At 41.0% G+C, this 27181-nt stretch overlaps 1 protein-coding gene across 1 annotated transcript; it reads right to left on the reverse strand.

The window, feature by feature from the left end:
- Positions 1-549: 549 nt before the first annotated feature.
- On the reverse strand, positions 550-13017 carry LOC133663828 (involucrin-like). Its single transcript, XM_062068529.1, has 4 exons — positions 12881-13017; positions 12742-12798; positions 3270-3581; positions 550-2535 (listed from the first exon to the last, which is right to left on the reverse strand). The coding sequence occupies exons 3-4, from the start codon at positions 3544-3546 to the stop codon at positions 1892-1894; spliced, it is 921 nt and encodes a 306-aa protein (XP_061924513.1). The 5' UTR covers positions 3547-3581; positions 12742-12798; positions 12881-13017; the 3' UTR covers positions 550-1891.
- Positions 13018-27181: the final 14164 nt, after the last annotated feature.

Here is a 27181-nt window from a genome sequence, read left to right on the forward strand (position 1 = left end):
GGCTTTTAATGACTCACAATCATACACTTTTATGTTAAAATACTGAACAGATGTTTATTGGGATAAGGTAAACATCTGTTCAGTATTTTAACATAAAAGTGTTTGATTGTGAGGCATTAAAAGCCACAAGATGCAACGGGTCCATCAGACCCACAAACGCTGGCTGAGTAACAACAATATGAACGTTGCACGGAAAATTTATCTGCCAGTTTCTGTTGTAGTAGTAGTAGTAGATTGTACTTAACATCTGTACAGTTTCTGCATCCCACAGGGATTCTTCTTTTGTGTTTGTGAACCTGCGGTTCCCACACAAGGTTGCAACATTGTTTGTCAACACTGTCTGCTCTCATTTTCTCGCACATTTGATCCTCTGATGTTCTGTGTACCTACACTCTGTCCTCCTCCTGTCTAGGCCTGCTCTGTGTGTGTGCGTGTGTGTGTGTGTGTGGTACACAGAACATCAATTTCCACACTTCTATTAGCCCATGTAATAGAAATGTGTAAGGGGGGTGTATGGTGTGTGGTCATTAAATATGTATTCTGATATATGTTCTTCACAGAAAATGACCGGTGCCTATGCCAGGCTAGACAATAATCTCCAGCATGATAGCACCCATAATACTGCAAGGTTTACATAAGTAATGACAACACAAAACATACACTCAACAAATATTTATTCTGTATCAAGATAAAGAAAAATCTTAACAGCAAGATTTACATTGTTCATAGAAAACTAAATAAGAATAATAACATGCTGATTTGCACTGTATGAATAAATACAACATTTGGAAAACAATATTCACACCTTGACAGACATATGAGAAACAAGTGTTGCTTTCAATATCCACATTTAAATACAGCAGTTGGCAACATAACTTAGATATCTCTTCAGTATATCATCTTTAACACCAGTAGAACATTTACTTTCTAATGTGTGATCCACACAGCCTGCATGAAAGTCAGGTAAAACAAAAAAGTAGACCATCATGCTTCTTTTCAAAAAGGATCACAGGAAATCTTGTACCACAAACCAAGCAACTAAAACTTTCTCCCCTCGTGTGTGTGTTTTCATGTGTGATTTCATATTATTTATGTAAGATAAACTATTACAACAAACTGAGAAACAAAAGGGTTTTTATCCTGTGTGCGTTTTCATGTGTCCTTGCACTAACCTTTTGTCGGAGTACCTTTCACCGCAGACTGAGCAACGAAAGGGTTTTTCACCAGTATGTGTTCTCATGTGTGATTGGAGATTGTATTTTTGAAGGAAACTTTTAAAACAAACTGAGCACCTAAAGGGTTTTTCTCCAGTGTGCGTTTTCATGTGTCTTTGTACAGTCTTTTTATCAGTAAAGTCTTGACCGCAGACTGTGGAACTAAAATGTTTTTCTCCAGTGTGTGTCCTCATGTGTGATTGGATATAAAACTTATGTGAGAAACTTTTAAAACAAACTGAGCAACTAAAGGGTTTTTCTCCAGTATGTGTTCTCATGTGTCTTTTCACTAGCGCTTTGTAAGGAAATATTTTACCACAGACTGAGCAACTAAAGGGGGTTCCTTTAGTCTTTTTTGAGCATTCAGAGTGTTCTTTGTCTGTGTGGGTCTTCTTATCACTTTCACCGTCTGTATTGCTGCTCAAAGCTTCTTGGGTGCCGTCCCCGTTTTCATCCTCAAAAGAGTGTGATGTTGGGCCGTCACAATCGGATAGTGGAGCTAATATGTTTTCGGCTTTTGATCCTCCACAGTGGTCTCCATCAGCTTCTGATGTCATGTGTCATGGTGGCTCTGCCCTGCTCATATCCTCCCTGTGATTACAACTAGTCATACTAGTTGAAAACTTGGTGAGATCAGCCTCCTCCAGCCCTAAAAGACACTCTTCCTCCTGAGTGAGTCATAGCTTCTCCTGTTCCTCTTTAATATAAGGGGGCAGTGGCTCCTCCTCTTCCTCTTTTATGTGGGGACACAGTGTCTTTTTTACTTCAGTGTGGGTGGACTGTGGCTCCTCTTTCTTTATGGTGTGGGGGGACTTTGTCTCCTCTTCTTTTTCTATGAGGTGCAGTGGCTCCTTCTCTTCCTCTTTAATGTAAGAAAGCTGTCCACAGTGGTCTCCATCAGCTTCTGATGTCATGTATCGTGGTGGCTCTGCCCCGCTCATATCCTCCCTGTGATTACAACTAGTCATACTAGTTGAAAACTTGGTGAGATCAGCCTCTTCCAGCCCTAAAAGACACTCTTCCTCCCGAGTGAGCCATAGCTTCTCCTGTTCCTCTTTAATATAAGGGGGCAGTGGCTCCTCCTCTTCCTCTTTTATGTGGGGACACAGGGTCTTTTTTACTTTAGTGTGGGGGGACTGTGGCTCCTCTTCCTTTATGGTGTGGGGGGACTTTGTCTCCTCTTCTTTTTCTTTGAGGTGCAGTGGCTCCTTCTCTTCCTCTTTAATGTAAGGAAGCTGTACATTTTTCTGCTTCAAAGTGGTGCCCCACCCCTGCAGCTGAGGGTGACATTTTTCTCCATGACTACTCGGCTGCTGGACATCTGCGAGACACAAATAGTGAGTAATTATTATGGAATTTGATTTACCACTCTATTTTTGTTTTAGCATTGTTATTTTGTTTAAGGACCAAAATATTGATAATTATTGTTGGTACTTATTAGAGAAATACTCTAAGATATGTGGAGAGAACGCAGTTGATGATGATTGTTTTTTTAAAATGATTGTGAATTTCATTGTCTACAATTTAACTACATTTATTGCTTATGATCTTTCTGTGTGGAGTTTGCATGTCCTCCCCGTTACTGCGTGGGTTCCCTCCGGGTACTCCGGCTTCCTCCCACTTCCCAATACATGCACCTGGGGATATGTTGATTGGCAACACTAAAATTGGCCCTAGTGTGTGAATGTGAGTGTGAATGTTGTCTGTCTATCTGTGTTGGCCCTGTGATGAGCTGGCGACTTGTGCAGGGTGTACCCCGCCTTCCGCCCGACCGTAGCTGAGATAGGCTCCAGCGCCTCCCGCGACCCCGAAGGGAATAAGCGGTAGAAAATGGATGGATGGATGGATGGAAGGTAACATCCAACACAAAAGCAGTGTGTGTACCACTATCTGCTACATGTCAAAAGTGTACATTGGTCGCCATCGTGGATTGTATATTTCCGTTATTGTGATTTAATAAATAAAACATGTTTCTCTTGTTTCCTGTGGTGTGTACATAGGATATAGAACGTGTGTCAACAGATGAAGTAGAAGACTAGTATACATGTAAAATACCTTCAAAGTGGAATACAAGAGGAATCTTGCCAACAGCTTCTAGTTGTCGATGTCGCTCCTTCTGCTCTCTTGTTGGAGAAAGTTCCTCCTCGGACGACAATATTGTTCTTTCAAACAGTCTGGATATGTCATCAGCTGCCATCTGTAGTCGCTCCTTTACAAACTCTTTTAACATTTTCAGTTTAAGCGCGATTGGAGCGCTGCCAACTTCAACCTTTTTCTTCTTTGATGGAGGCTCTTGAGCAGCTAAGTCTCCATGACGCCACCGTGCTTCCATCCTGCGCCGGAGTTAAAGATGACTCAAGTTGGGAGCTGTGGAAGAAAGGAGCATACAATAGTTGGACTTAGTTTGCCAGCGTAAGACAAGATTGTACTTCATTCGACATATTCACAAATTGCTAGTTTTTGTTTTGATTTAATTTCTGTGTATTGTCGTCACTACGTCCATTTTTCATTCGTTTTGTACATCATGTCAGCCACTAAAATGCTTTCACAAATATAGCTTTCTAAGTGTTTGTGCACAATCACTTTATGTGTGAGAATTAAGTATCTAATACAGATGAGACATTGTTTTTGAGTATTACAATGTTTTTTGTAGCAATATGTTTGCCTCAGGTTGAGCATATCAATAATAAACATTTGATATGATTATTAGAAATTCATTTTACACATATTTTCATAATAAAGTTGGAGTCTCAATGGAGCCGGTTCTTTGACTCTGCTCCTTATTAGCTCCCGATAGTAAACAAATCAATTAATCGAATGGTAAATGAAAATTAACTTGTAATTTATTTATATAATATATTTGCCGTCATAGATAAATTGCTGTGTTTATTCAACAGCAGAATTAAATCAATTGAGTGAATCTGCTTGTCAGTCATCCACAATCTTTGTCTTGATGAGCGGAGGCGGGACTGCTAGGTTACACACACACATGCAGGATGCATGTAGTGTTGCCAAGTCCTAATAAAACTACGGGCTCTTTTTTTTCACTCCAAAAGTCACTTGCAATAATCTAGTGAGTCGTAGGTTGTGGTTTTTTCGGCTTGTTTTTGAACGAGTAGTAGCTTATTTTGGATTGCTTTTCTGTCCGTTCGGTTGGTAGTTTCTCTTTTTCTACACCTCCTTTTCCTGGTTATTGTGCCTGCCTAATATTTTGACTCGGCACACCCCAAACACACTCATAACGTATATACAGTAGAAATGGATTCATGGCTATTTGAAAAACTGCTGTTCTGCGTCGTCAAAGAGCGGTTTAGAAAACTGTATTGTTGTATTTCTACTTTTTTAGGAATAAACCTGCAAAGGGTGGACAAAGAGCAACATTGTGACAAAAATGTAAATATTAAAATAAAACCAAATAAATAACTCCCATTACATGCAAAATGTTACGTTGTTAGTTGTTGCACAAGCACGGCAGCGTCTCTGCAATTCAGTTTCTGAGTTTTAGCAAGCTACTCTGAGAAAAACTGAGTAAAACTAAAGAAACCGAACCTAATTTAAGAAGAAAACTAAGTGAATTTAAGAACATGTGTGCGAAACACAAGAAACTTGAGGAAGACGTGGAGGAGATCAGAAAATCTCTTAACTCACTGTCGGAGGATGTAAAGACTGTGGCCAAACAGCAAGACACACTCATGGAGTTGTTGACCGAAATCAAAATGCTGAAAAACAGAATCAAGGAGAAAGACAAGAAAATTGTCGACCTAGAAACAAGAATTGACGAATTTGAACAGTACACCAGAATGGACGATTTGCTTATAAGTGGACTGGAAACCAAACATCAAAGATATGCAAGAGTGGCCGGGGCTCACGGCGGGGACGCCGACAAGGACGCCGAAGCCAAGGCAGACGATCTTGAGACACTTAAACGGCAAGTAATTAACTTCTTCACAAGTAAGAAGTGGCAGCATTTCGGCGTGCCATACTCTCTCCAGGAAGGACAGCAGAACCAAACCAGCCATTGTGATCCGGTTTGTGAATCGAAAACATAAAACGGAGTTAGTACGGCAGGGAAGGAAGCTTAAGGGAACTGGGGTTTACATCAATGAACATCTTACAAAGAAGAATGCCGACATTACAAGACAAGCACGCATCCTCAGAAAAGAAAACAAGATACAAGCAACATGGACACGGAACTGCAGAATCATCCATCCATCCATTTTCTACCGCTTGTCCCTTTTGGGGTTGCGGGGGGTGCTGGAGCCTATCTCAGCTGCATTCGGGCGAAAGGTGGGGTACACCCTGGACAAGTCGCCACCTCATCACAGGGCCAACACAGATAGACAGCATGATTCGGCTAAATGGAACATCTGAAGAAGCCAAAGTTGTCACGATTCGAGAGCTCTGTGACTAGAATCAATATTGATGAGAACTGTTAAGCCTATGACTGACATGGCTCATCCTTGACTGGAGACGGGGAAGGCTACGCGGCGAAAAGGTGAGACAACTGAGAATCAATCATTTTCAAGAGCTGAATACACGGACTATAAATTATCTGACTTTGAATATGATGTTGACCCAGAAAACCATCTGTTCAACTCAGTCAATGCTAAGTTGTGACTACTATACCGAGGAACAATTTAATCAATCAATCAATCAATCAATGTTTATTTATATAGCCCTAAATCACAAAAGTCTCAAAGGGCTGCACAAGCCACGACATCCTCGGCACAGAGCCCACACAAGGGACGTCGATGTGAATGACTATGAGAAACCTTGGAGAGGACCGCATATGTGGGTAACACCCCCTCTAAGTACAGTCCCTAGTGGATCCACATAACATGATAGTGTTAGCTTAGATAATACATTTTCTTTAATACATTTCAACTGCAGAAGCTTATATGCGAATTTCTCGAAGATTGACGAATATTTGAAGACTCTAAATGGCAACTTCAAAATAATAGCACTTTCTCAAACATGGATCGATAAACACAGAGGTATCGATTTCTCCATTGACGGGTATGAGTTGTATCACAATAGTAGAAGAAACAAGAAGGGAGGGGGTGTGGCCCTGTTTGTTGACTGTGACTTGAAATGCAGACCAGTTGAATGTATGACAGTGGTAATCGATGATTTATTTGAATGTGTAACTGTGGAGGTAGACATAGAAAAGAAGAGTATATAGGACACCTGGGTCTATGGTAGAAGCATTTAATGATAGTCTGGAAGAATTATTGTTTAAGGTAAAGGAAAAGAAACCATTCTTCATGTGTGGCAACTATAACATAGACCTGCTAAGCTCACCCAGAAATAAATCAACAAGAAACTTCTTGGATGTGGTATATAGTAGAGGGCTTTATCCATTGACCACCAAACCCAGTAGAATAACGACAAATTGTGCAAACTTAATCGATCACATCTTCATAAATCCAACCATCCATCCATCCATTTTCTACCGCTTGTCCCTTTTGGGCATGGGTCCCCAAACTTTTTGACTCGGGGGCCGCATTGGGTTAAAAAAATTTGGCCGGGGGCCGGGCTGTGTATATATATATATATATATATATATATATATATATATATATATATATATATATATATATATATATATATATATATATACAAACCCTGTTTCCATATGAGTAAGGAAATTGTGTTAGATGTAAATATAAACGGAATACAATGATTTGCAAATCATTTTCAACCCATATTCAGTTGAATATGCTACAAAGACAACATATTTGATGTTCAAACTGATAAACATTTTTTTTTTTGCAAATAATCATTAACTTTAGAATTTGATGCCAGCAACACGTGACAAATAAGTTGGGAAAGGTGGCAATAAATACTGATAAAGTTGAGGAATGCTCATCAAACACTTATTTGGAACATCCCACTGGTGTGCAGGCTAATTGGAAACAGGTGGGTGCCATGATTGGGTATAAAAACAGCTTCCCAAAAATTGCTCAGTCTTTCACAAGAAAGGATGGTACCTTTCACAAGAAAGGTACACCCCTTTGTCCACAACTGCGTGAGCAAATAGTCAAACAGTTTAAGAACAACGTTTCTCAAAGTGCAATTGCAAGAAATTTAGGGATTTCAACATCTACGGTCCATAATATCATCAAAAGGTTCAGAGAATCTGGAGAAATCACTCCACGTAAGCGACATGGCCGGAAACCAACATTGAATGACCGTGACCTTCGATCCCTCAGACGGCACTGTTTCAAAAACCGACATCAACCTCTAAAGGATATCACCACATGGGCTCAGGAACACTTCAGAAAACCACTGTCACTAAATACAGTTGGTCGCTACATCTGTAAGTGCAAGTTAAAGCTCTACTATGCAAAGCAAAAGCCATTTATCAACAACATCCAGAAACGCCGCCGGCTTCTCTGGGACCGAGATCATCTAAGATGGACTCATGCAAAGTGGAAAAGTGTTCTGTGGTCTGACGAGTCCACATTTCAAATTGTTTTTGGAAATATTCGACATCGTGTCATCCGGACCAAAGAGGAAGCAAACCATCCAGACTGTTATTGACGCAAAGTTGAAAAGCCAGCATCTGTGATGGTATGGGGGTGCATTAGTGCCCAAGGCATGGGTAACTTACACATCTGTGAAGGCACCATTAATGCCGAAAGGTACATACAGCTTTTGGAACAACATATGCTGCCATCTAAGCGCCGTCTTTTTCATGGACGCCTCTGCTTATTTCAGCAAGACAATGCCAAGCCACATTCAGCACGTGTTACAACAGCGCGGCTTCGTAAAAAAAAGAGTGCGGGTACTTTCCTGGCCCGCCTGCAGTCCAGACCTGTCTCCCATCGAAATGTGTGGCGCATTATGAAGCGTAAAATAAGACAGCGGAGATCCCGGACTGTTGAACGACTGAAGCTCTACATAAAACAAGAATGGGAAATAATTCCACTTTCAAAGCTTCAACAATTAGTTTCCTCAGTTCCCAATCGTTTATTGAGTATTGTTAAAAGAAAAGGTGATGTAACACAGTGGTGAACATGCCCTTTCCCAACTTCTTTGTCACATGTTGCAGCCATGAAATTCTAAGTTAATTACTATTTGCAAAAAAAAAATAAAGTTTATGAGTTTGAACATCAAATATGTTGTCTTTGTAGTGCATTCAATTGAATATGGGTTGAAAATGATTTGCAAATCATTGTATTCCGTTTATATTCACATCTAACACAATTTCCCAACTCATATGGAAACGGGGTGTATATATATATATATATATATATATATATATATATATATATATATATATATATATATATATATATATATATATATAGCACAGCAGCAGAGAGGAAAGCTCTCCAGAGGGTCGTCAACTCGGCCCAAAAAATCATCGGGTGCCCCCTCCCTGGAAGAACTGTACAACTCCCGCTGCCTGAAGAAGGCAGCCAACATACTCAAGGACCCATCCCACCCCGGCAACAGCCACTTCGATCGGCTGCCTTCCGGCAGACGTTTCAGAACCATGCGAACCCGCACAAATAGACTCAAGAACAGCTTCTACCCCCGGGCCATAACTGCACTAAACGCAGCTGGAATGTAAAAAAAATAAAATAAAATAAAAATCTAAATCAAAATAAAAACTCCCTCGCGTGCAACATGAGGAAGCCACCGGTCAATCACGATCCGGGACTGTGCAATCAGCAATTACACGCCAACTGGACAATAGTTATCATATTTATTTACATATTTAATCCAAAATAAAATGCCTGCACAGCATAGGAGGTAGGAAATGCTGACTCCCACCCCCTCAGCACACTGGGAACCAGCATTACTCCTCTAGTCAGTTCACTGGTCACTTTATACTTTTTACTGTCTCGTTTTTTCTACATTGCCTCTTAGAGTGGTCTTAGGCCATATTGCATATTGTGTATATTGTGTTGTTTTTGTATATTGTGTGGTTTCTTCTTTTTAAAAAAAATGCAAAGCACCTTAGGGAAGCAACCTAAATTTCGTTGGACCTGTACATGCACAATGACAATAAAGATCATTCATTCATTCATTCATATGTACATATATATATTGTCTTTATAATCCGTTTTGTCATTTAACATCAATTAACATTGATGTTCATCCACATTTAACATTGTCACGTTATCGATGGGAAAATTCATTTTTAGACAGTATGATTGGCCTGAGCGGCTAGGAGACACTGAGAGGAACAAGCGGTAGAAAATGGATTAGAAAGGAAAGATAAAAAAAAAAAAAAAATTTAAAAAAATAAATAAATTATAAAAACATTTTATTTTTTTTACTTGGGAGTTCCCGTGGGCCGTATTTTGGATGCTGGGGGGCCGGATCCGGCCCGTTGGCCGTAGTTTGGGGACACCTGCTTTTGGGATTGCGGGGGGTGCTGTTCATAAATCTCGTAGAAAATAATATAAAAAGTGGACTAGTAATTAATGATATAAGTGACCACTTACCCGTGTTTTTTACTTATGACTGTCAAATGTATAGAAAGAGGGAGGAGAAAGCAAAAGGACTGAAGAGGCAATAAATAAGTTTAGGAAGGACTTATTTGAAGCAGACTGGAATGAGGTGTATGTGGGAGAGGAAAATGCTGCATATGAGGCTTTTCTTAATACATATTTATTATTGTATGAAAAGCATTGTCCAAATGTGTGGAAACAAAGAGACAGCTACAATAAAAAGCCTTGGATTATATAAAGGGACTACAGAATGCTTGTAAAAAGAAAAACAAACCTTATAGACACTTCATAAAATTAAGAACAAAAGATGCTGAAACGAAATATAAGGTTTATAAAAACAAATTGATAACAATAATGAGACAAGCTAAGAAATAATATTATAATAATTTACCATAAAAAATAAAAACAATATCAAAGGAACTTGGAATATTCTAAACAAGGTAATAGGAAAAACATCGGGGCCTACAAACCCGCCGAGCCATTTTATCAATGAGGAAAATAAGATGATAAAAAACATGAGTGAAGTGGCGAATGGATTAAATTATTTTTTTGTGAATGTTGGACCCAAATTGGCAGAGAGTATTGAAAAACAAAGATATACAGAGTGGATGGAGAGGGGGAAGCAAAGTTTCTTGGAGATATTAGTGAAAATGAAATTGTATCGATGGTAACAAAACTGAAAAATAAGACATCTACAGACAGTGATGGTATAGACTTGATACTTGTGAAAAAGACTATTTACTGTATCATCAAACCTCTTTGTTATGTTTTTAATCTTTCTTTTCAAACAGGGACCTTTCCAAGTACAAAATGAAGGTAGCAAAGGCAGTTTCACTATTTAAAATGGGAGATAAACATATATTTACTAATTAAAGACCAGTGTCACTGCTGTCACAATTTTCTGAAATAGTTGAAAAAATGTTTGTAGAAAATTAGACCGTTTTATTGAAAAGAACATGCTGTTGAGTGAGAGCCAGTGTGGATTCCAGACCAATAGATCCACTGCTTCAGCTGTAATGAATATAATGGAGGATATAGCAACAGCGACTGATAATAAGAAATACACTACACGGGTGGTTTTCGATCTTAAAAAAGCATTTGACACTATAGATCATTCTATATTATTGTCGAAGTTGCATTCATTTGGTGTGAGAGGAGTAGTTTTAGACTGGCTAAGAAGTTATTTACATAATAGACAAGAGTTTGTGGATTTTGTGGGTAATACAACTGAACAAATGAGGATTGAATGTGGAATTCCACATGTTCGGTTTTGAGACCAAAATTGTTTATTTTATATAATCAATAAAGTACTATCTATCTATCTATTAATGATATATGTGAGGTATCAAAGTTATTGAAATGTGTATTATTTGCCGACAACACCAACTTTTATAGTTCGGGACACGACTTAAAAGCATTATCAAACATTATTGAACAGGAAATTATTCAACTTAAGAGATGGTTTGATGTTAATAAATTATCATTATATGTAAAAAGAAACTAAGTTTATGATTTTTTGGAAAAGGGAGGAAACGATCAAACTGTCAATAGATGGAATTGATATTGAAAGGATTTCTGAACATAGATTTTTAGGAGTGATACTGGATGACGGTCTGACATGGAAATCTCATATTGCACAAGTACGGTAAAAGATGTCTTAAAGTATTTTTATATTAAAATAAGATAAAATATGTGTTACATTATAAGGCAATGCGTATATTGCACTGTGCACTTATATTGCCATATATCAGCTGCTGTGTGGAAGTGTGGGGGAACACATAAAAGAGTAACATTGTATCAACTACAGAAAAGAGCTATAAGGATTATTCATAAAGCAGTTTATCTAGAACACACTAACATCCATCCATCCATTTTCTACCGCTTGTCCCGTTCGGGGTCGCGGGGGGTGCTGGACTAACATGTTATTTATTAATTATGGTTTTTTGAAACTACAGGAGCTAGTAAAGTTACAGACATTATGTGTTATGTTTAAGGCTAAAAGTAAAACATTACCAGCAAATTAAAAAAAATGTTTGTCATCACTTCTGAGAATGAAGAACATAGGAGAAAAGGTCATTTCAAACATCAGTATTCAAGGACAACTTTAAAACAAATGTGTATATCAGTGGTGGGGGTTAAACTATGGAATTCTCTTTACAATGAGATAAAAGATTGTAGAAATATATTCCAATTGAAAAAAATATACAAAGACAGAACAATAAAACCATATGTCTACATTTTGCTTTATATTTATTATTTTACTTATTTTTAGTCTGGTTTTGTATTTGTTTTGTATCATCCCGTGAGGTGTATATTACTTTTTTTGTTCGGTTTGTACTTCATGAAGTTTTGCACTTGTTGCTTTTTTTGTGTGTTTTTTGTTTGTTTTCATGATATTTGGATGTATTTGTTTGGTTATATGCTTGTGAATCTGGCTATCCGTTAAGTTAGACTACTTATTATGTTGAAGGGGGCAGGAAATATAAGATTTTTTTCATCCTGTTCCTTCTCAAGCATAGGTGTGTAAATATGTGTGTAGTTGCTAAAGTTTAATTGTATATTGATCAAAAATGCACATCAATGAAGGAGATAAATAAAACATGAAAATTAAAATGTTTCTTGCATTTAGCAAACAGAGCACGTCGTCTACCAAGTCAAATTACTGTGTTAAACATACTTGGCCAATAAAACTGATTCTGATTCTACAGTAAAATCTAATCAGTAGTCAGTAGAAAAGGGGGGAGGGGGAGGGGCGCATCAAAGACCAACCGTCCCCACGGCCGTTATCTTCAATAATACATATTTAGTTTGCGAATTAAACATCCATAATTGCTAGAACGGGTCAATGTTTTCTTTAGTCATGGCTCTTATAATACACCAAATGATCAAGATTATTATTGCAAATGGTTTTACATTACACCAACCCGGACAACTTCAAAGAATTTCTTAAAGCCGTTTGGTTGTCAAAGAAACCATCCCTGATCGCTAAAACATGTAAAACATTATTTGTCATGATCTTATTACTCCAAAATGTCACAGATTATTATTACAAATAGTTTTACCTTATTTTCCTCCACAGTCACCGATCCACGAAGGACACGATCGAAGCCACAGTCAAACTACACGAAACACAAATAAAATCATTGACATAAATGAAGATTAAAACAAACAAAATGATCCAATAAACATACAGCAACATACCTCACTGGCAGCACAATCGCAAGGGAAAATAGTCTTTTTAAATCTTTAAGTTTAACAAACACAGCTGGAGCTTCTTCTTGCACTTCTTACTTCTTTGAAGTTCAACAGCGAATGAAAGCAACACTATAATACGTCCCTAGGACAACTCGGATCTAAACAATGGTTCCTAGGCTTATAATGTAATGTGACACAAACCACAACAACAACAAATATAATACGTTCAAACATAAACATGTCAAAACTACACTGGCAACTTATGTGCCCTAATCATTTTAGAAAAGTTTATAATTTTTTTTGAGGGAAAGGGAACATTTTGACTTTTAATTTTGTTTGAAGGCAGGTAGATAATATTAATAGTGCAACAAAATTATTCATGTTTCTCTTTTTAATGTTTATGGGTAAATATTATATTTTGTTCGTTGTTAGTTTGTGTTACGTTATATCAAGAGCGTCGGACACATTGTTTTAGTCCGAGTTGTCTGACGGACGTATTTTGGAGTTGCTTTAATTCGCTTTTAAACTTGAAAGAAGCAATAAGTGCAAAAGAAGGAGCGTGAGTGTTAAATTTAAAGATTTAAGAAGATTTCCCCTCGCTATTGTGCGATCAAAGAGTAACGGCGTGGCGCTGTTGGGAGAGTGGCCGTGCCAGCAACCTGAGGGTTCCTGGTTCAACCCCCTCCTTCTACCAACCTAGTCACGTCCGTTGTGTCCTTGAGCAAGGCACTTCACCCTTCCTCCTGTTGGGCCATGTCCAGGGCCTTGCCTGGCAGCTCCCGCCATCATTGATTGATTGATTGATTGATTGAAACTTTTATTAGTAGATTGCATAGTGAAGTACATATTCCGTACAATTGACCACTAAATGGTAACACCCGAATAAGTTTTTGCACTTGTTTAAGTCAGGGTCCACTTAAATTGATTCATGATACAGATATATACTATTTTAATAATACAGTCATCACACAAGATAATCATCAGAGTATATACAATGAATTATTTACATTATTTACAATCCAGGGTGTGGGATATGGAGGGCGCGGGGGGGGGGGGGGGTTAGGATTGGTTGGTATCAACACTTCAGTCATCAACAATTGCATCATATCAGAGAAATGGACATTGGAACAGTGTAGGACTGACTTGGTAGGATATGTACAGCAGGTAGTGGACACAGAGAGAGAGATCAGAAAGTATAAGAAAAAGTGTCTACATTTGATTATTTACATTTGATTATTTACAATCCGAAGAGGTATGATGTGGAAGGGAGGGTGTTAGTTTAGGGTTGAAGTTGCCTGGAGGTGTTGTTTTAGTGCGGTTTAGGGGACGGCGTGGCGAAGTTGGTAGCAATCGGAGGGTTGCTGGTTACTGGGGTTCAATCCCCACCTTCTACCATCGTAGTCACGTCCGTTGTATCCTTGGGCAAGACACTTCACCCTTGCTCCTGATGGGTGCTGGTAGCGCCTTGCATGGCAGCTCCCTCCATCAGTGTGTGAAAGTGTGTGTGAATGGGTGAATGTAGAAATACTGTCAAAGCGCTTTGAGTACCTTGAAGGTAGAAAAGCGCTATACAAGTATAACCCATTTATCATTTATCATTATATTTTGAAGGAGGATAGAGATGCCCTTTCTTTTACACCTGTTGGGAGTGCATTCCATATTGATGTGGCATAGAAAGAGAATTAGTTAAGACCTTTGTTAGATCAGAATCTGGGTTTAACGTGGTTAGTGGAGCTCCCTCTGGTGTTGTGGTTATGGCGGTCATTTACGTTAAGGAAGTAGTTTGACATGTACTTCGGTATCAGGGAGGTGTAGCGGATTTTATAGACTCGGCTCAGTGCAAGTTGTTTTACTCTGTCCTCCACCCTGAGCCAGCCCACTTTGGAGAAGTGGGTTGGGGTGAGGTGTGATCTGGGGTGGAGGTCTAAAAGTAACCTGACAAGCTTGTTCTGGGATGTTTGGAGTCTAGATGTGAGGGTTTTGGAGGTGCTGGGGTACCAGGAGGTGCATGCGTAATCGAAAAAGGGTTGAACGAGAGTTCCCGCCAGAATCTTCATGGTTCTTTTGTTGACCAGAGAGGAGATTCTATAGAGAAATCTCGTTCGTTGGTTGACCTTTTTGATTACCTTGGTTGCCATTTTATCACAGGAAAGATTAGCCTCTAGAATGGAACCTAGGTAGGTGACCTCATCTTTCCTGGTGATAACAATGTCACCCACTTTTATAGTGAAGCTATTGACTTTCTTAAAGGCCTACTGAAACCCACTACTACCGACCACGCAGTCTGATAGTTTATATATCAATGATGAAATCTTAACATTGCAACACATGCCAATACATGCCAATACATGCAATTTAAATTTTCCCGGGAAATGTCCGGCTGAAACGTCGCGGTATGATGACGTATGCGCGTGACGTAGTCAGTTCAACGGAAGTTATGGTACCCCGTAGAATCCTATACAAAAAGCTCTGTTTTCATTTCATAATTCCACAGTATTCTGGACATCTTTTGCAATTTGTTTAATGAACAATGAAGGCTGCAAAGAAGACAGTTTTAGGTGGGATCAGTGTATTAGCAGCGGACTACAGCAACACAACCAGGAGGACTTTGTTGGAGAGCAGACGCGCTAGCCGGCGACCTCACCTTGACTTCCTACGTCTCCTGGCCACCAAACGCATCGGGTGAAGTCCTTCGTCCTTCCGCCGATCGCTGGAACGCAGGTGAGCACGGGTGTTGATGAGCAGATGAAGGCTGGCTGGCGTAGGTGGAGAGCTAATCTTTTTAGCATAGCTCTGTGCGGTCCAGTTGCTAAGTTAGCTTCAATGGCGTCGTTAGCACAGCATTGTTAACCTTCGCCAGCCTGGAAAGCATTAACCGTGTAGTTACATGTCCACGGTTTAATAGTATTGTTGATTTTCTATCTATCCTTCCAGTCAGGGGTTTATTTTTTTTGTTTCTATATGCAGTTAAAGCACGATGCTATCACGTTAGCTCGTAGCTAAAGCGTTTCGCCGATGTATTGTCGTGGAGATAAAAGGCACTGAATGTCCATTTCGCGTTCTCGACTCTCATTTTCAAGAGGATATAGTATCCGAGGTGGTTTAAAATACAAATTCGTGATCCACAATAGAAAAAGGAGAGAGTGTGGAATCCAATGAGCCAGCTTGTACCTAAGTTACGGTCAGAGCGAAAAAAAAAAAGTATTTCACTGCATTCTAGTCCGTCACTCTAACGTTCCTCGTCCACGAATCTTTCATCCTCGCTCAAATTAATGGGGTAATGGTCCGAATAGCTCTAGTTGCGTTGAAAACAATAGGAAAATATGAGGGAGTGAACAACTGACAACGTCACGCTACTTCCGGTAGGGGCAAGGTTTTTTTTTATCAGAGACCAAAAGTTGCGAACTTTATCGACGTTGTTCTATACTAAATCCTTTCAGCAAAAATATGGCAATATCGCAAAATGATCAAGTATGACACATAGAATGGATCTGCTATTCCCGTTTAAATAAAAAAAAATCATTTCAGTAGGCCTTTAAGGTTGATGTGGGACCCAAATAGGATGGATTCCATTTTACCTAAGTGTATGGATAGCTTGTTGTCAGCGAGCCAGGTGCAAATTCTACAGAGTTCAGCACTGAGGATTTTCTCCACCTGTGACTTGTCCTTGCCGGATACCAGGAGGGCCGAGTCATCTGCAGACAAAAACAATTCACAGTCGCATGCTGATGACATGTCGTTTATGTATATTAGGAACAGTAAAGGCCCTAATATACTGCCTTGGGGGACTCCACGGCTTACTGAGAGGGGGGTGACACGGTGCCGTTCACCTCTACCACCTGTTTCCTCCCCTCCAAGTAGGATTGCATCCAGCTCGATGAGGTTTTATCAAATCAGTGTGTGAATGTGTGTGTGAATGGGTGAATGTGTAAATAGTGTCAAAGCGCTTTGAGTAACTTGAAGGTAGAAAAGCGCTATACAAGTATAATGCATCAGTGACATGTTATTTCTATGATAATTTTTTTGTTTTACTCGTCATTTTAGGTTGTCCTGAAGAATTTGGAGGTAATCCTTCTTTTTCAATGTCCCATTTAAAGCATCAGTTCCATTGGCAGCAAAACAGGCCCAGAGCATAATACTACCACCACCATGCTTGAGGGTAGGAATAGTGTTCCTGGGATTAAAGGCCTCACTTTTTCTCCTACAAACAAATTGCTGGGTATTTTGGCCAAACAGCTAAATTTTTGTTTCATCTGACCAAAGAACTTTCCTCCAGAAGTTCGTATCTTTGTCTATATGATGTCAGATGAAACATTGTCCTGTTCCAACAGGACAATGACCCCAAACACATGTCAAAAGTGGTAAAGGAATGGCTAAATCAGGGTAGAATTATTCCCAAAGTCCTGACTTAAACGTGTGGACAATGCTGAAGAAACAAGTCCATGTCAGAAAACCAACATATTTAGCTGAACTGCACCAATTTTGTCAAGAGGAGTGGTCAAAAATTCAACCAGAAGCTTGCCAGAAGCTTATGGATAGCTACCAAAAGCGCCTTATTGCAGTGAAACTTGCCAAGGGACATGCAACCAAATATTACTTTTTTTTTTTTAGATTTTTTTTTCTTCAAGATGGCAGAGTAGAGCACGTCCAAAACTGAAGCTCCCCTGCGCATGCTCTAAAAAACTCTAAGCTACTTGGATTTCTGCCATAACTTTTTCTTTTGTGAACAACACCTTCCTCATTCGTTGCACACCTGTTACAAAAGTTTAATGAAAAGGCAACAACTGAATCAGGATCGTCCTTGTCTCAAACACCTCATCGAGCTGGATGCAATCTTACTTGGAGGGGAGGAAACAGGTGGTAGAGTTGAACAGCACCGTGTCCCCCCGCCCCCTCTCTCAGTAAGCTGTGGAGTCCCCCAAAGCAGTATATTAGGGCCTTTACTGTTCCTAATATATGTAAACGACATGTCATCAGCATGCGACTGTGAATTGTTCCTGTTTGCGGATGACTCGGCCCTGCTGGTATCCGGCAAGGACAAGTCACAGGTGGAAAAAATCCTCAGTGCGAAACTCTGTAGAATTTGCACCTGGCTCGCTAACAATAAACTATATCCATACACTAAGGTAAGACGGAATCCATCCTATTTGGGTCCCACATCAACCTTAAGAAAGTCAGTGACTTCACTATTAAAGTGGGTGACATTGTTATCACCAGGAAAGATGAGGTCACCTACCTAGGTTCCATTCTAGAGGCTAATCTTTCCTGTGATAAAATGGCAACCAAGGTAATCAAAAAGGTCAACCAACGAACGAGATTTCTCTACAGAATCTCCTCTCTGGTCAACAAAAGCACCATGAAGATTCTAGCGAGAACCCTCATTCAACCCTTTTTCCATTACGCTTGCACCTCCTGGTACCCCAGCACCTCCAAAACCCTCAAATCTAGACTCCAAACATCCCAGAACAAGCGAGTCAGGTTACTTCTAGACCTCCACCCCAGATCACACCTCACTCCTACCCACTTCTCCAAAGTGGGCTGGCTCAGGGTGGAGGACAGAGTAAAACAACTTGCACTGAGCCTAGTCAATAAAATCCGCTACACCTCCCTGATACCAAAGTACATGTCAAACTACTTCCATAACGTAAATGACCGCCATAACCACAACACCAGGGGGAGTTCCACAAACCATGTTAAACCCAGATTCCGATCTAACAAAGGTCTTAACTCATTCTCTTTCTATGCCACATCAATATGGAATGCACTCCCAACAGGTGTAAAAGAAAGTGCATCTCTATCCTCCTTCAAAACCGCAGTAAAAGAACATCTCCAGGCAACTTCAACCCTAGACTAACACCCTCCCCCCTCCACATCCCACCTCCCCGGATTGTAAATAATCAAATGTAAATAATCAAATGTGTATAATTGTTCTTATGCTTTCTGAACTATCTATGTACATATCCAACAAAGTCAGACCTACACTGTTTCAATGTCCATTTCTCAGATGATGCAATTGTTGATGACTGAAGTGCTGATATCAAACCTAATCCCCCTGCACTACCCCCCCCCCCCCCCCGCATCCCACCCCCCCCCCGGATTGTAAATAATGTAAATAATTCAATGTACTGTATATACTCTGATGATTAACTTGTGTGATGACTGTATTATGAATTGATTTACGTGAAAGTAATCAAGTTGAAAAACTTGTTCGGGTGTTACCATTTAGTGGTCAATTGTACGGAATATGTACTGTACTGTACAATCTACTAATAAAAGTTTCAATCAATCAATCAATGTCGTCACTGAGGCCTATCTTGAGACTTTACTCAGGACATTTTTCAATGAGGCTGAGGATAGATCCCAAAAGCGATTCCAGAGATTGGAGGATCAACTTGGCTCAATCCAAGATACTTTATCCAAGCACGCTGCCGATATAGAATCTGTCCGCAATGAAGTGTCTTCTATTGAAACACGCGTCCAGAGCAATGAAGACGCTATATGCTCAATTTCACCAGCACGCTCACGCAGATTGAGAAAAAAATTATAGCTCTCGAGGACAGAAGCAGGAGGGATAACATTAGAATAATCAACATCAAAGAAGGCGAAAAAGGAAATAACGCGCTGTCTTACCTGTCCGCCAACATCCCCAAGTGGTTCCCTGCCTTGGCTGCAGATCCTCCGGAGCTCATGCGGGCCCATCGCATCGGCCCCCGGCGCCAATCTCCTCGTCCCAGGGCGATGATTGTGAAGTGTCTCTCTGCGTCCTGAATGAGGCTAGGAAAGTTCCTCTTCAGCTCTCCAGGAACTTCGTTCGCTTTGACTACAGTGACGCGACGGCCAAGCTGAGACGACCCTTCTACTCCACTATGTGTAGTGATATGTGCTGAGAACGGGTATGACGCGGGGGATGCATGACTGACCTTCTAGGATGTAACACCATTACTGTTATGCCGGCTATGTAAACAACCGGGCTGAATTAAAACATGTTCCAGTCATAAATACCCAGTGTATTATTTATACACATACAATAACACTTCATGGTGGCAGCGGTGACTAAAGTTATCACCCACGGAGCAGAACGAGAGGGGGAGTTGTCCGAGGATAATTCTGTCGTCGCCCGCACTACACGTGAGGAGCCGAGCTAACTGATAGCAGCGGTCTGCACGTCGGGAGCAATCCAAACGAGAGCGCACCATGGCTACACACCTACCGACCATGAACTGGACCGATCCAGACCTGAGTGAGGCCATATCACTGTTTAAACAGAAAATTATTCTTTACCTAGAGGATGAAGAAATAACAGATGCTCCTAAGCAAGCAAGGAAAATATGCCGTGGCATTGGAGATGAAGGACTGAAACAGCTGAATGCAAGTGTACTCAGTGAGGATGACAAGAAGAAGCCTGCTAAACTATGGGAATTCTATGAAGGTCAGTTGAAACTGAATGTGAATTTTAGGATCCATAGACTCCACCTAATGCAGTACAGGCAAAAGCCAAATGAGAGCATTGATGACTTTGTAACCAGAGCCAGAACGTTAGCTCAAAAATGCCACTTTACTGATGAAGAGCTCAACGAACGTCTAATTGAACTCATCATTGCTAGTACACCTCATGATGCTCTGAGAAATGACCTGTATAGCAAACCCAAAGGCCACTCTCTAGCGGATGTACTAACAGAAGGGCGGAAATACGAAGCCCTATCAGAAGGTAATGAACAGTTACAGCAACTTGGCATGTCACACAGTGAGAAAATCCACGCCGTGGACAGAGGGCGGATGTGCACAAATTGTAGTAGGAGCCAAAAACCCTGTCAATGTCCCGTGTATAATGACGAATGCTCTGCCTGTGGTGTAAGAGGCCATTGGGCGAAGTGCTGTAGGAAAAGCAAGCAGCAGAGACAGCAACGCTCCGGGCGGGGGCGGGGCCAAAAAAGTAAGTCTCCCCCACCACAACAGAGACGTGACAGACAACAAGCCTCCAGGGGCCACAACAGGCAACGTGGTGAGTCTCATATCAACACCATAGACGGCTCGGAGGCCGATGAAGAATGTGAGTACCAATCCCAATTCCATTCAATCACCATCAGCGAGAAATGTATGTACAGCATAGAGAGCAAAGCACCCAGAGAGGAGGCATACACAACATTGAAGGTGAGGCCACCTGACTTACGGGGTTATGGATACACACTCCGCCTAAAAATAGACACAGAAGCTTCTGGAAACACACTCCCACTACGCACCTTCAAGCAGATGTATGGCAAGGATGCATGTGCACAGAAAAAGCTGAAGAAAAACTACAGGAGGCTATCAGCATACTGTGGTCATCAGATCCCCTGCCTGGGTACCATTGACATTCCATGTCAATATAAAGAGTCCAAATGGGTCAACACCAAGTTCTACGTAGTGGATGGACCAGGTCCGGCTGTAGTTGGACTGCCGACGAGCGAAATGTTGAACCCGGTAACTGTCAATGTTGACACAGTGAAGGAGAGGGACAGTGCCAGAGACAGAGGGACAGGACCACTGAAGAGGATAACAACCATCGCAAAACTTAAGTCAGCTTATCCAGACCAGTTTGACAAGATAGGCAATTTCAGTGGAACCGCCAGACTCTTTTTAAAAAAGGATGCTGAACCATTCATCGACCCCCCACGAAAATGCAGTATCCACATAAAGGACAAGTTGCAAGCAGAGCTGAATAAAATGGTAGAGCAAGATGTGATACGGAAGGTGGAAGAGCATACAGACTGGTGCTCCAGTCTGACATACAGCACCAAAAAAGACGGGTCACTTAGGATATGCCTGGACCCTAAAAAACTGAATGCCGGCCTTTGGCGGTGCCCACACAAAATCCCAACTGTGGAGGAACTAAACCCAGAGTTTGCAAGGGCGAAAATATGCAGCAAACTTGATGCAAAAGCAGGGTATTGGTCTATACGCCTTGATGAAGACTCACAACCCCTGACAACATTCCGAACTCCATTCGGCAGGTACTGCTGGAAGCGCTTGCCATTCGGTCTGAGTGTCTCTCAGGACCTCTTCCAGGCCAAGATGGACCAGATCCTGGAGGGGCTCCGGGGTGTGGTCAGCATAGCCAACAACATAGCGGTCTGTGGTGAAACTGAGGAAGAGCATGACAGGAACCTAATCAACCTGATGGAACGAGCCGTTGAGGCAGGTGTTGTGTTAACCAGTGAAAAATGCACAATAAAACAAAACAGCATTACATTCTTTGGCAACATGTATACAGCAAAAGGCATCAGGCCAGACCCAGCCAAGATTAAGGACATACAGAAAATGCCAACACCCCAAAGCAAAGAGGAGCTGCACAGATTCATAGGGATGCTGACTTACCTGTCCCCATATATACCAAAGTTTGTGGCTAAAGCTCACACCTTGAGGGGGCTGCTGAAAAAACGAAGCACCATGGATATGGAACACTGACCACCAGGAGTGCTTCGAAGACCCGAAGTCAACAGTCACCCAGCATGTCTACCTGAAATACTACGACCCAAACACTCCTTTAACCCTCGAGGTTGACGCGTCACAGAAAGGATTGGGCATGGCCCTGGTGCAGAACAACAGACCCATCGCTTTTGGCTCTAAGACACTGACTGACTGCCAGTCGAGGTACAGCAACATAGAGCGAGAGATGCTAGCCATAGTGTATGGGATGCAGCGATACCAAACATACCTTTATGGGAAATCGTTTATCGTGGTAACAGACCACAAACCACTAGTCACCATATGTGCGAAGCCACTGCATGCTGCACCACCACGACTCCAGTGCATGCTGATGAAGACACAGGGGTACAACTATGATGTCATATACCGACCAGGACCCCAAATGATTCTGGCAGACACCCTGAGCCGGCTGCCAAACCCTGAAAACCACGGTGACATAGAGCTGGATGAACGCATTGGTGGTGTTGATGCAGAGATCGAGGACCCACAGCAACACACTGTTGCAATAATAAACTTTTCCCCTGAGAAGCAGGACGCTCTCCGCACTGAGACTGCCAAGGATCACAGACTCAATGCACTCAAAGACGTGATCCACCAAGGCTGGCCAGAGAACATCAAGGACATGCCGAAAGATCTGCGTGCCTACTGGTCCTTCAGAGATGAGCTTGCAATGGAATCAGGAGTCATTTTCAAAGGCAGACAGATACTCATTCCAGACTCTATGACTGATGACATACTGACACAGCTACATGTTGGCCACCAAGGCATCGAGAAAACACGTCGCCTTGCAAGAGAGTGTGTATATTGGATAAAAATAAATGATGACATTGAGAGTGTGTCCAGGTCACGCAGGGTGTGTGTGGAACATCAGGATGCAATCCCAAAACAACCCCTTCACCCACACCACTTACCGTCAAAACCATGGCAGTCTCTGGCCTCTGACCTATTTGAGGTCAAAGGTCACCAGTTCCTTCTAACTGTAGACAGGTACTCCAAATACCCATTAGTGGATGAGATGCCTGTGCCGGCGTCTAGCCATGCGGTCGCACAAAAGCTGCGATTGTACATGTCGCTGTTCGGACGGGTGGACGACATCCTAACGGACAACGGGCCTCAGTACACAGGGCAGGCCTTCAAGACATGCGTAACAGACTGGGGGATCAAGCACATTACAAGCCCCACTACCCAAAGAGCAACGGGTTCATTGAAAGGCATGTGAGACACATCAAATCGATTGTAACAAAAAACCCTGGAACATGGAGGCGACCTTGAGATGGCATTACTGCAAGTCAGAGCAACACCCATTTATAGCACACTACCATCATCTGCAGAGCTGATGTTTGGAAGACCTATTGCAATCCTGCTGCCAAGCAGAGCAGATCCAGGGAAGGAGGAACATAGGCTACACCTGGAACAAAGAGCAGAGGACATGAAGGAGCACCACGACCGTGGATGCCGCAGAGAACTGCTCCCACTCTGCCCCGGACAGCATGTGACGGTGGTGAACAAGGACAGAGGAACATGGCATCCAGCTATTGATGTGCAAAAGTGCAATGAGCCTAGAAGCTATGTTGTACAAACACCAAATGGCAACCGGATCAAACGGTGCAGGAGCCACCTGCGTTAGCTATACAACCCACAAATGCAGAGAAGCGTAAACCAGACCCACATTGCTGAGCCGCAGCACCAAGAGGAGGACACCCACGAGGGTCACCGTGAGCCACCGGACACGGCCACAATGCCACCCTGTGACACACAGTCTCCCAATAGCCCAGATCCTAGACACACCAGCTCACAGGCACCCAACAGCCCAGGACAGAGGCACACAAGAGGTGGTAGGGCTATACACAGGCCCTCTCATTACAAGGACTATGTGTAGTCCAGGTTACGTTGGTTCTTATTGAATCATTGACGTTATTGTTTTTGCAGACTAGGTGTTTAGAAAAAAAAAAAAACATGAACAAGGGAATTGATGGACATTGTACTACTTACTGATGTTTGCACTAATGTTTGAAAGTGATATCGCTCATATTGGTTATCTGAGGAATGTTATGTTTTTGTGTATCTTGCAGAGAATGTATCATAACTAAGTTTAAAGGGGAGGTGTCAGAACTAAACAGGGGGGATGTAGTGATATGTGCTGAAAACGGATATGACGCGGGGGATGTACGACGGACCTTCTAGGATGTAACACCATTACTGTTATGCCGGCTATGTAAACAACCGGGCTGAATCAAAACATGTTCCAGTCATAACTACCCAGTGTATTATTTATACACATACAATAACACTTCACTATGTACAGCGCTCGAAAAGCTTGCTTTGAAGTGTTTCTCATCTATCCAGCCACAATTAAACTCTCCAAAGACTCCCAACAACTTCTTTGACAATCCAGCAGAGGCTGAAAAGTTCATCTCCGTAGCCTCGTAAACTCCGCTGAACTTTGGGGTACCCACACAGAGACATGGACATACGACACTTGGAAGTATGACTATTTTCGTTAGATTTTTCTTCAGTGACACTTTTTCGTTGTTGTGCTTTTGTGCTGGAGACAGGCATGGATCTGTTAACTTCCTGAGTCGTTGACACGTCATGTTGCCACGTGACTGTTTTTCTTTTTTCTGTTATTCTTTTTTTACTAAACCGCAATATTATTTTGTACATATAGAAGATATATAAGAGGGGTTTTTTTGTTTTGTTTTTTCTGTTTGTTATCCGAACCTAACTACGAAAATGGTTTGATGAATGGGAATTATTTAGGAAAGGGATAGGTTGATTGGCAACACTAAATTGGCCCTACTGTGTGAATGTGAGTGTGAATGTTGTCTGTCTATCTGTATTGGCCCTGCGATGAGGTGGCGACTTGTCCAGGGTGTACCCTGCCTTCCGCCCGATTGTAGCTGAGATAGGCTCCAGCGCCCCCCGCAACCCCAAAGGGAATAAGCGGTAGAAAATGGATGGATGGATGGATTTTTGCATTTTGAAGTTGTTCCGTATTAAATATGTGATACTTACCACGCCTCATACATTTATAATATATATATATTTTTGTTAATATTACTTCTTTAGTTTTTTACTTTTGCGATCTGATATTTAGAAGTTCTTAGGGGGAGCTTTTTGTTTTTTGTTTCTCCATGTTTATTTCATTGCCTGCAGTTTGTGAGTGTATGTTTCTGTGTGTGTGGATGAGAGATTTTTTTATGTGTTTGCTTGAATGGTCCAGTTGCTGTGTGCATGTTTGTGTTGTGTGTCTGTGGCCCACAGTCCTTGACCAGATGCCCTCTTCTCTTGTTCATGTTTCATGAACAAAGGAATGATTTATCTGACCATGATCACACACCCTCTTCTTTTTTTCATGTTTCTAAAATAACTCTAGATGCATAGTTCTGATAGTGAATTCTCCTCTGAAATAGAGGAGAATGAAGATTTGATAAACTCCCAGAATTTGGAATTGATCAGTTTCTCAGACCACATCAACTACAAATCACAAACATTTATGAGCGAAATGGATCCAGATAGAAATGCTCCTCAAAACACCAACAATGATTGTTTATATTATACTGATGTCACATTTGATAAAACATGTATGCAAGATAATAACATATCTCTAGTACATTTTAATAGCAGGAGTTTATATTCTCATTTTGATGATATACAGGACTATTTGAATCAATTCATATCTCCATTTAATATTATAGGTATTTCAGAGACATGGATGAATGAGAATACAAGTAATGAGTTTGAATTAAATGGGTACGAAATGTTTTGCACCAACAGTAATAAATAAGAGAGGAGGATGTGTGGCTCTGTATGTGGACAAAAATATAAACTGTAGTATTGTAAATGATATGTGTTTAGCTGTTGAGGAACTCTTCGAATGCGTCACTGTGGAATTATCATTTTCAAATAGGAAACACACTATTGTAAGCTGCGTTTATAGGACACCAGGATCCGACTTGAAAATATGAATGGATGGAAAAATTATTTAAGAGAAACAAAAAATATATAGTATGTGGTGACTTTAATATCAACCTTTTGAATCCTAATAAACACAAACACACAGCAGAATTTATTGACACCATGTTCTCCATGGGCTTATTCCCACTGATCACATGACCCACAAGAATCAGAACACATAGCACCACACTTATTGACAACATATTCTGTATCATTGTAGATCAGACTGTAACTGGAGGCTTGTTAGTGAGTGACGTCAGTGATCATTTACCAGTGTTCATGGTGTACAATATTAACTGCAAAACATCCAAACATGTAAAGAGTGAATATTATCGAAGAGCCACAACAGAACGATCATTAACAGCACTTAAGAATGATTTGGCGAAACAAAACTGGGATTCTGTTTTTCAAACGTCAGATATAAACAGTGTTGGGTTAGTTACTGAAAACCAGTAACTAGTTACAGTTACTAGTTACTTTATTTCAAAAGTAACTCAGTTACTAACTCAGTTACTGACACCAAAAAGTAATGCGTTACTATGAAAAGTAACTATTTAGTTACTTCTTTTTTTAAAGCTCCCATTAATGCCCTTTTAGCCTTCATTTCAGTACTGTTATTGCACTGGAGAATAATACAATGTGTTGATCAACTTGACATGCATTTGCATCACTGAACTCTGCTAAGCAATGTGGTCTACATACAACACACAAAGACAAAGATATGTTTCAAAGGGCCAATTTATTTCAGGCCAGAACAAATTGACAAAACTATTTTAAATAGCTGCAACATAACATACATAAGTAACAAACAGCACAATAACAACATAGCTGTAAACGAAATAAGTACTTTAACTTTATTTTTACATACCAAAGCCTAACCAGGCG

This window comes from Entelurus aequoreus, linkage group LG13 (genome assembly GCF_033978785.1).
Source record: "Entelurus aequoreus isolate RoL-2023_Sb linkage group LG13, RoL_Eaeq_v1.1, whole genome shotgun sequence".
NCBI lineage: Eukaryota > Metazoa > Chordata > Actinopteri > Syngnathiformes > Syngnathidae > Entelurus > Entelurus aequoreus.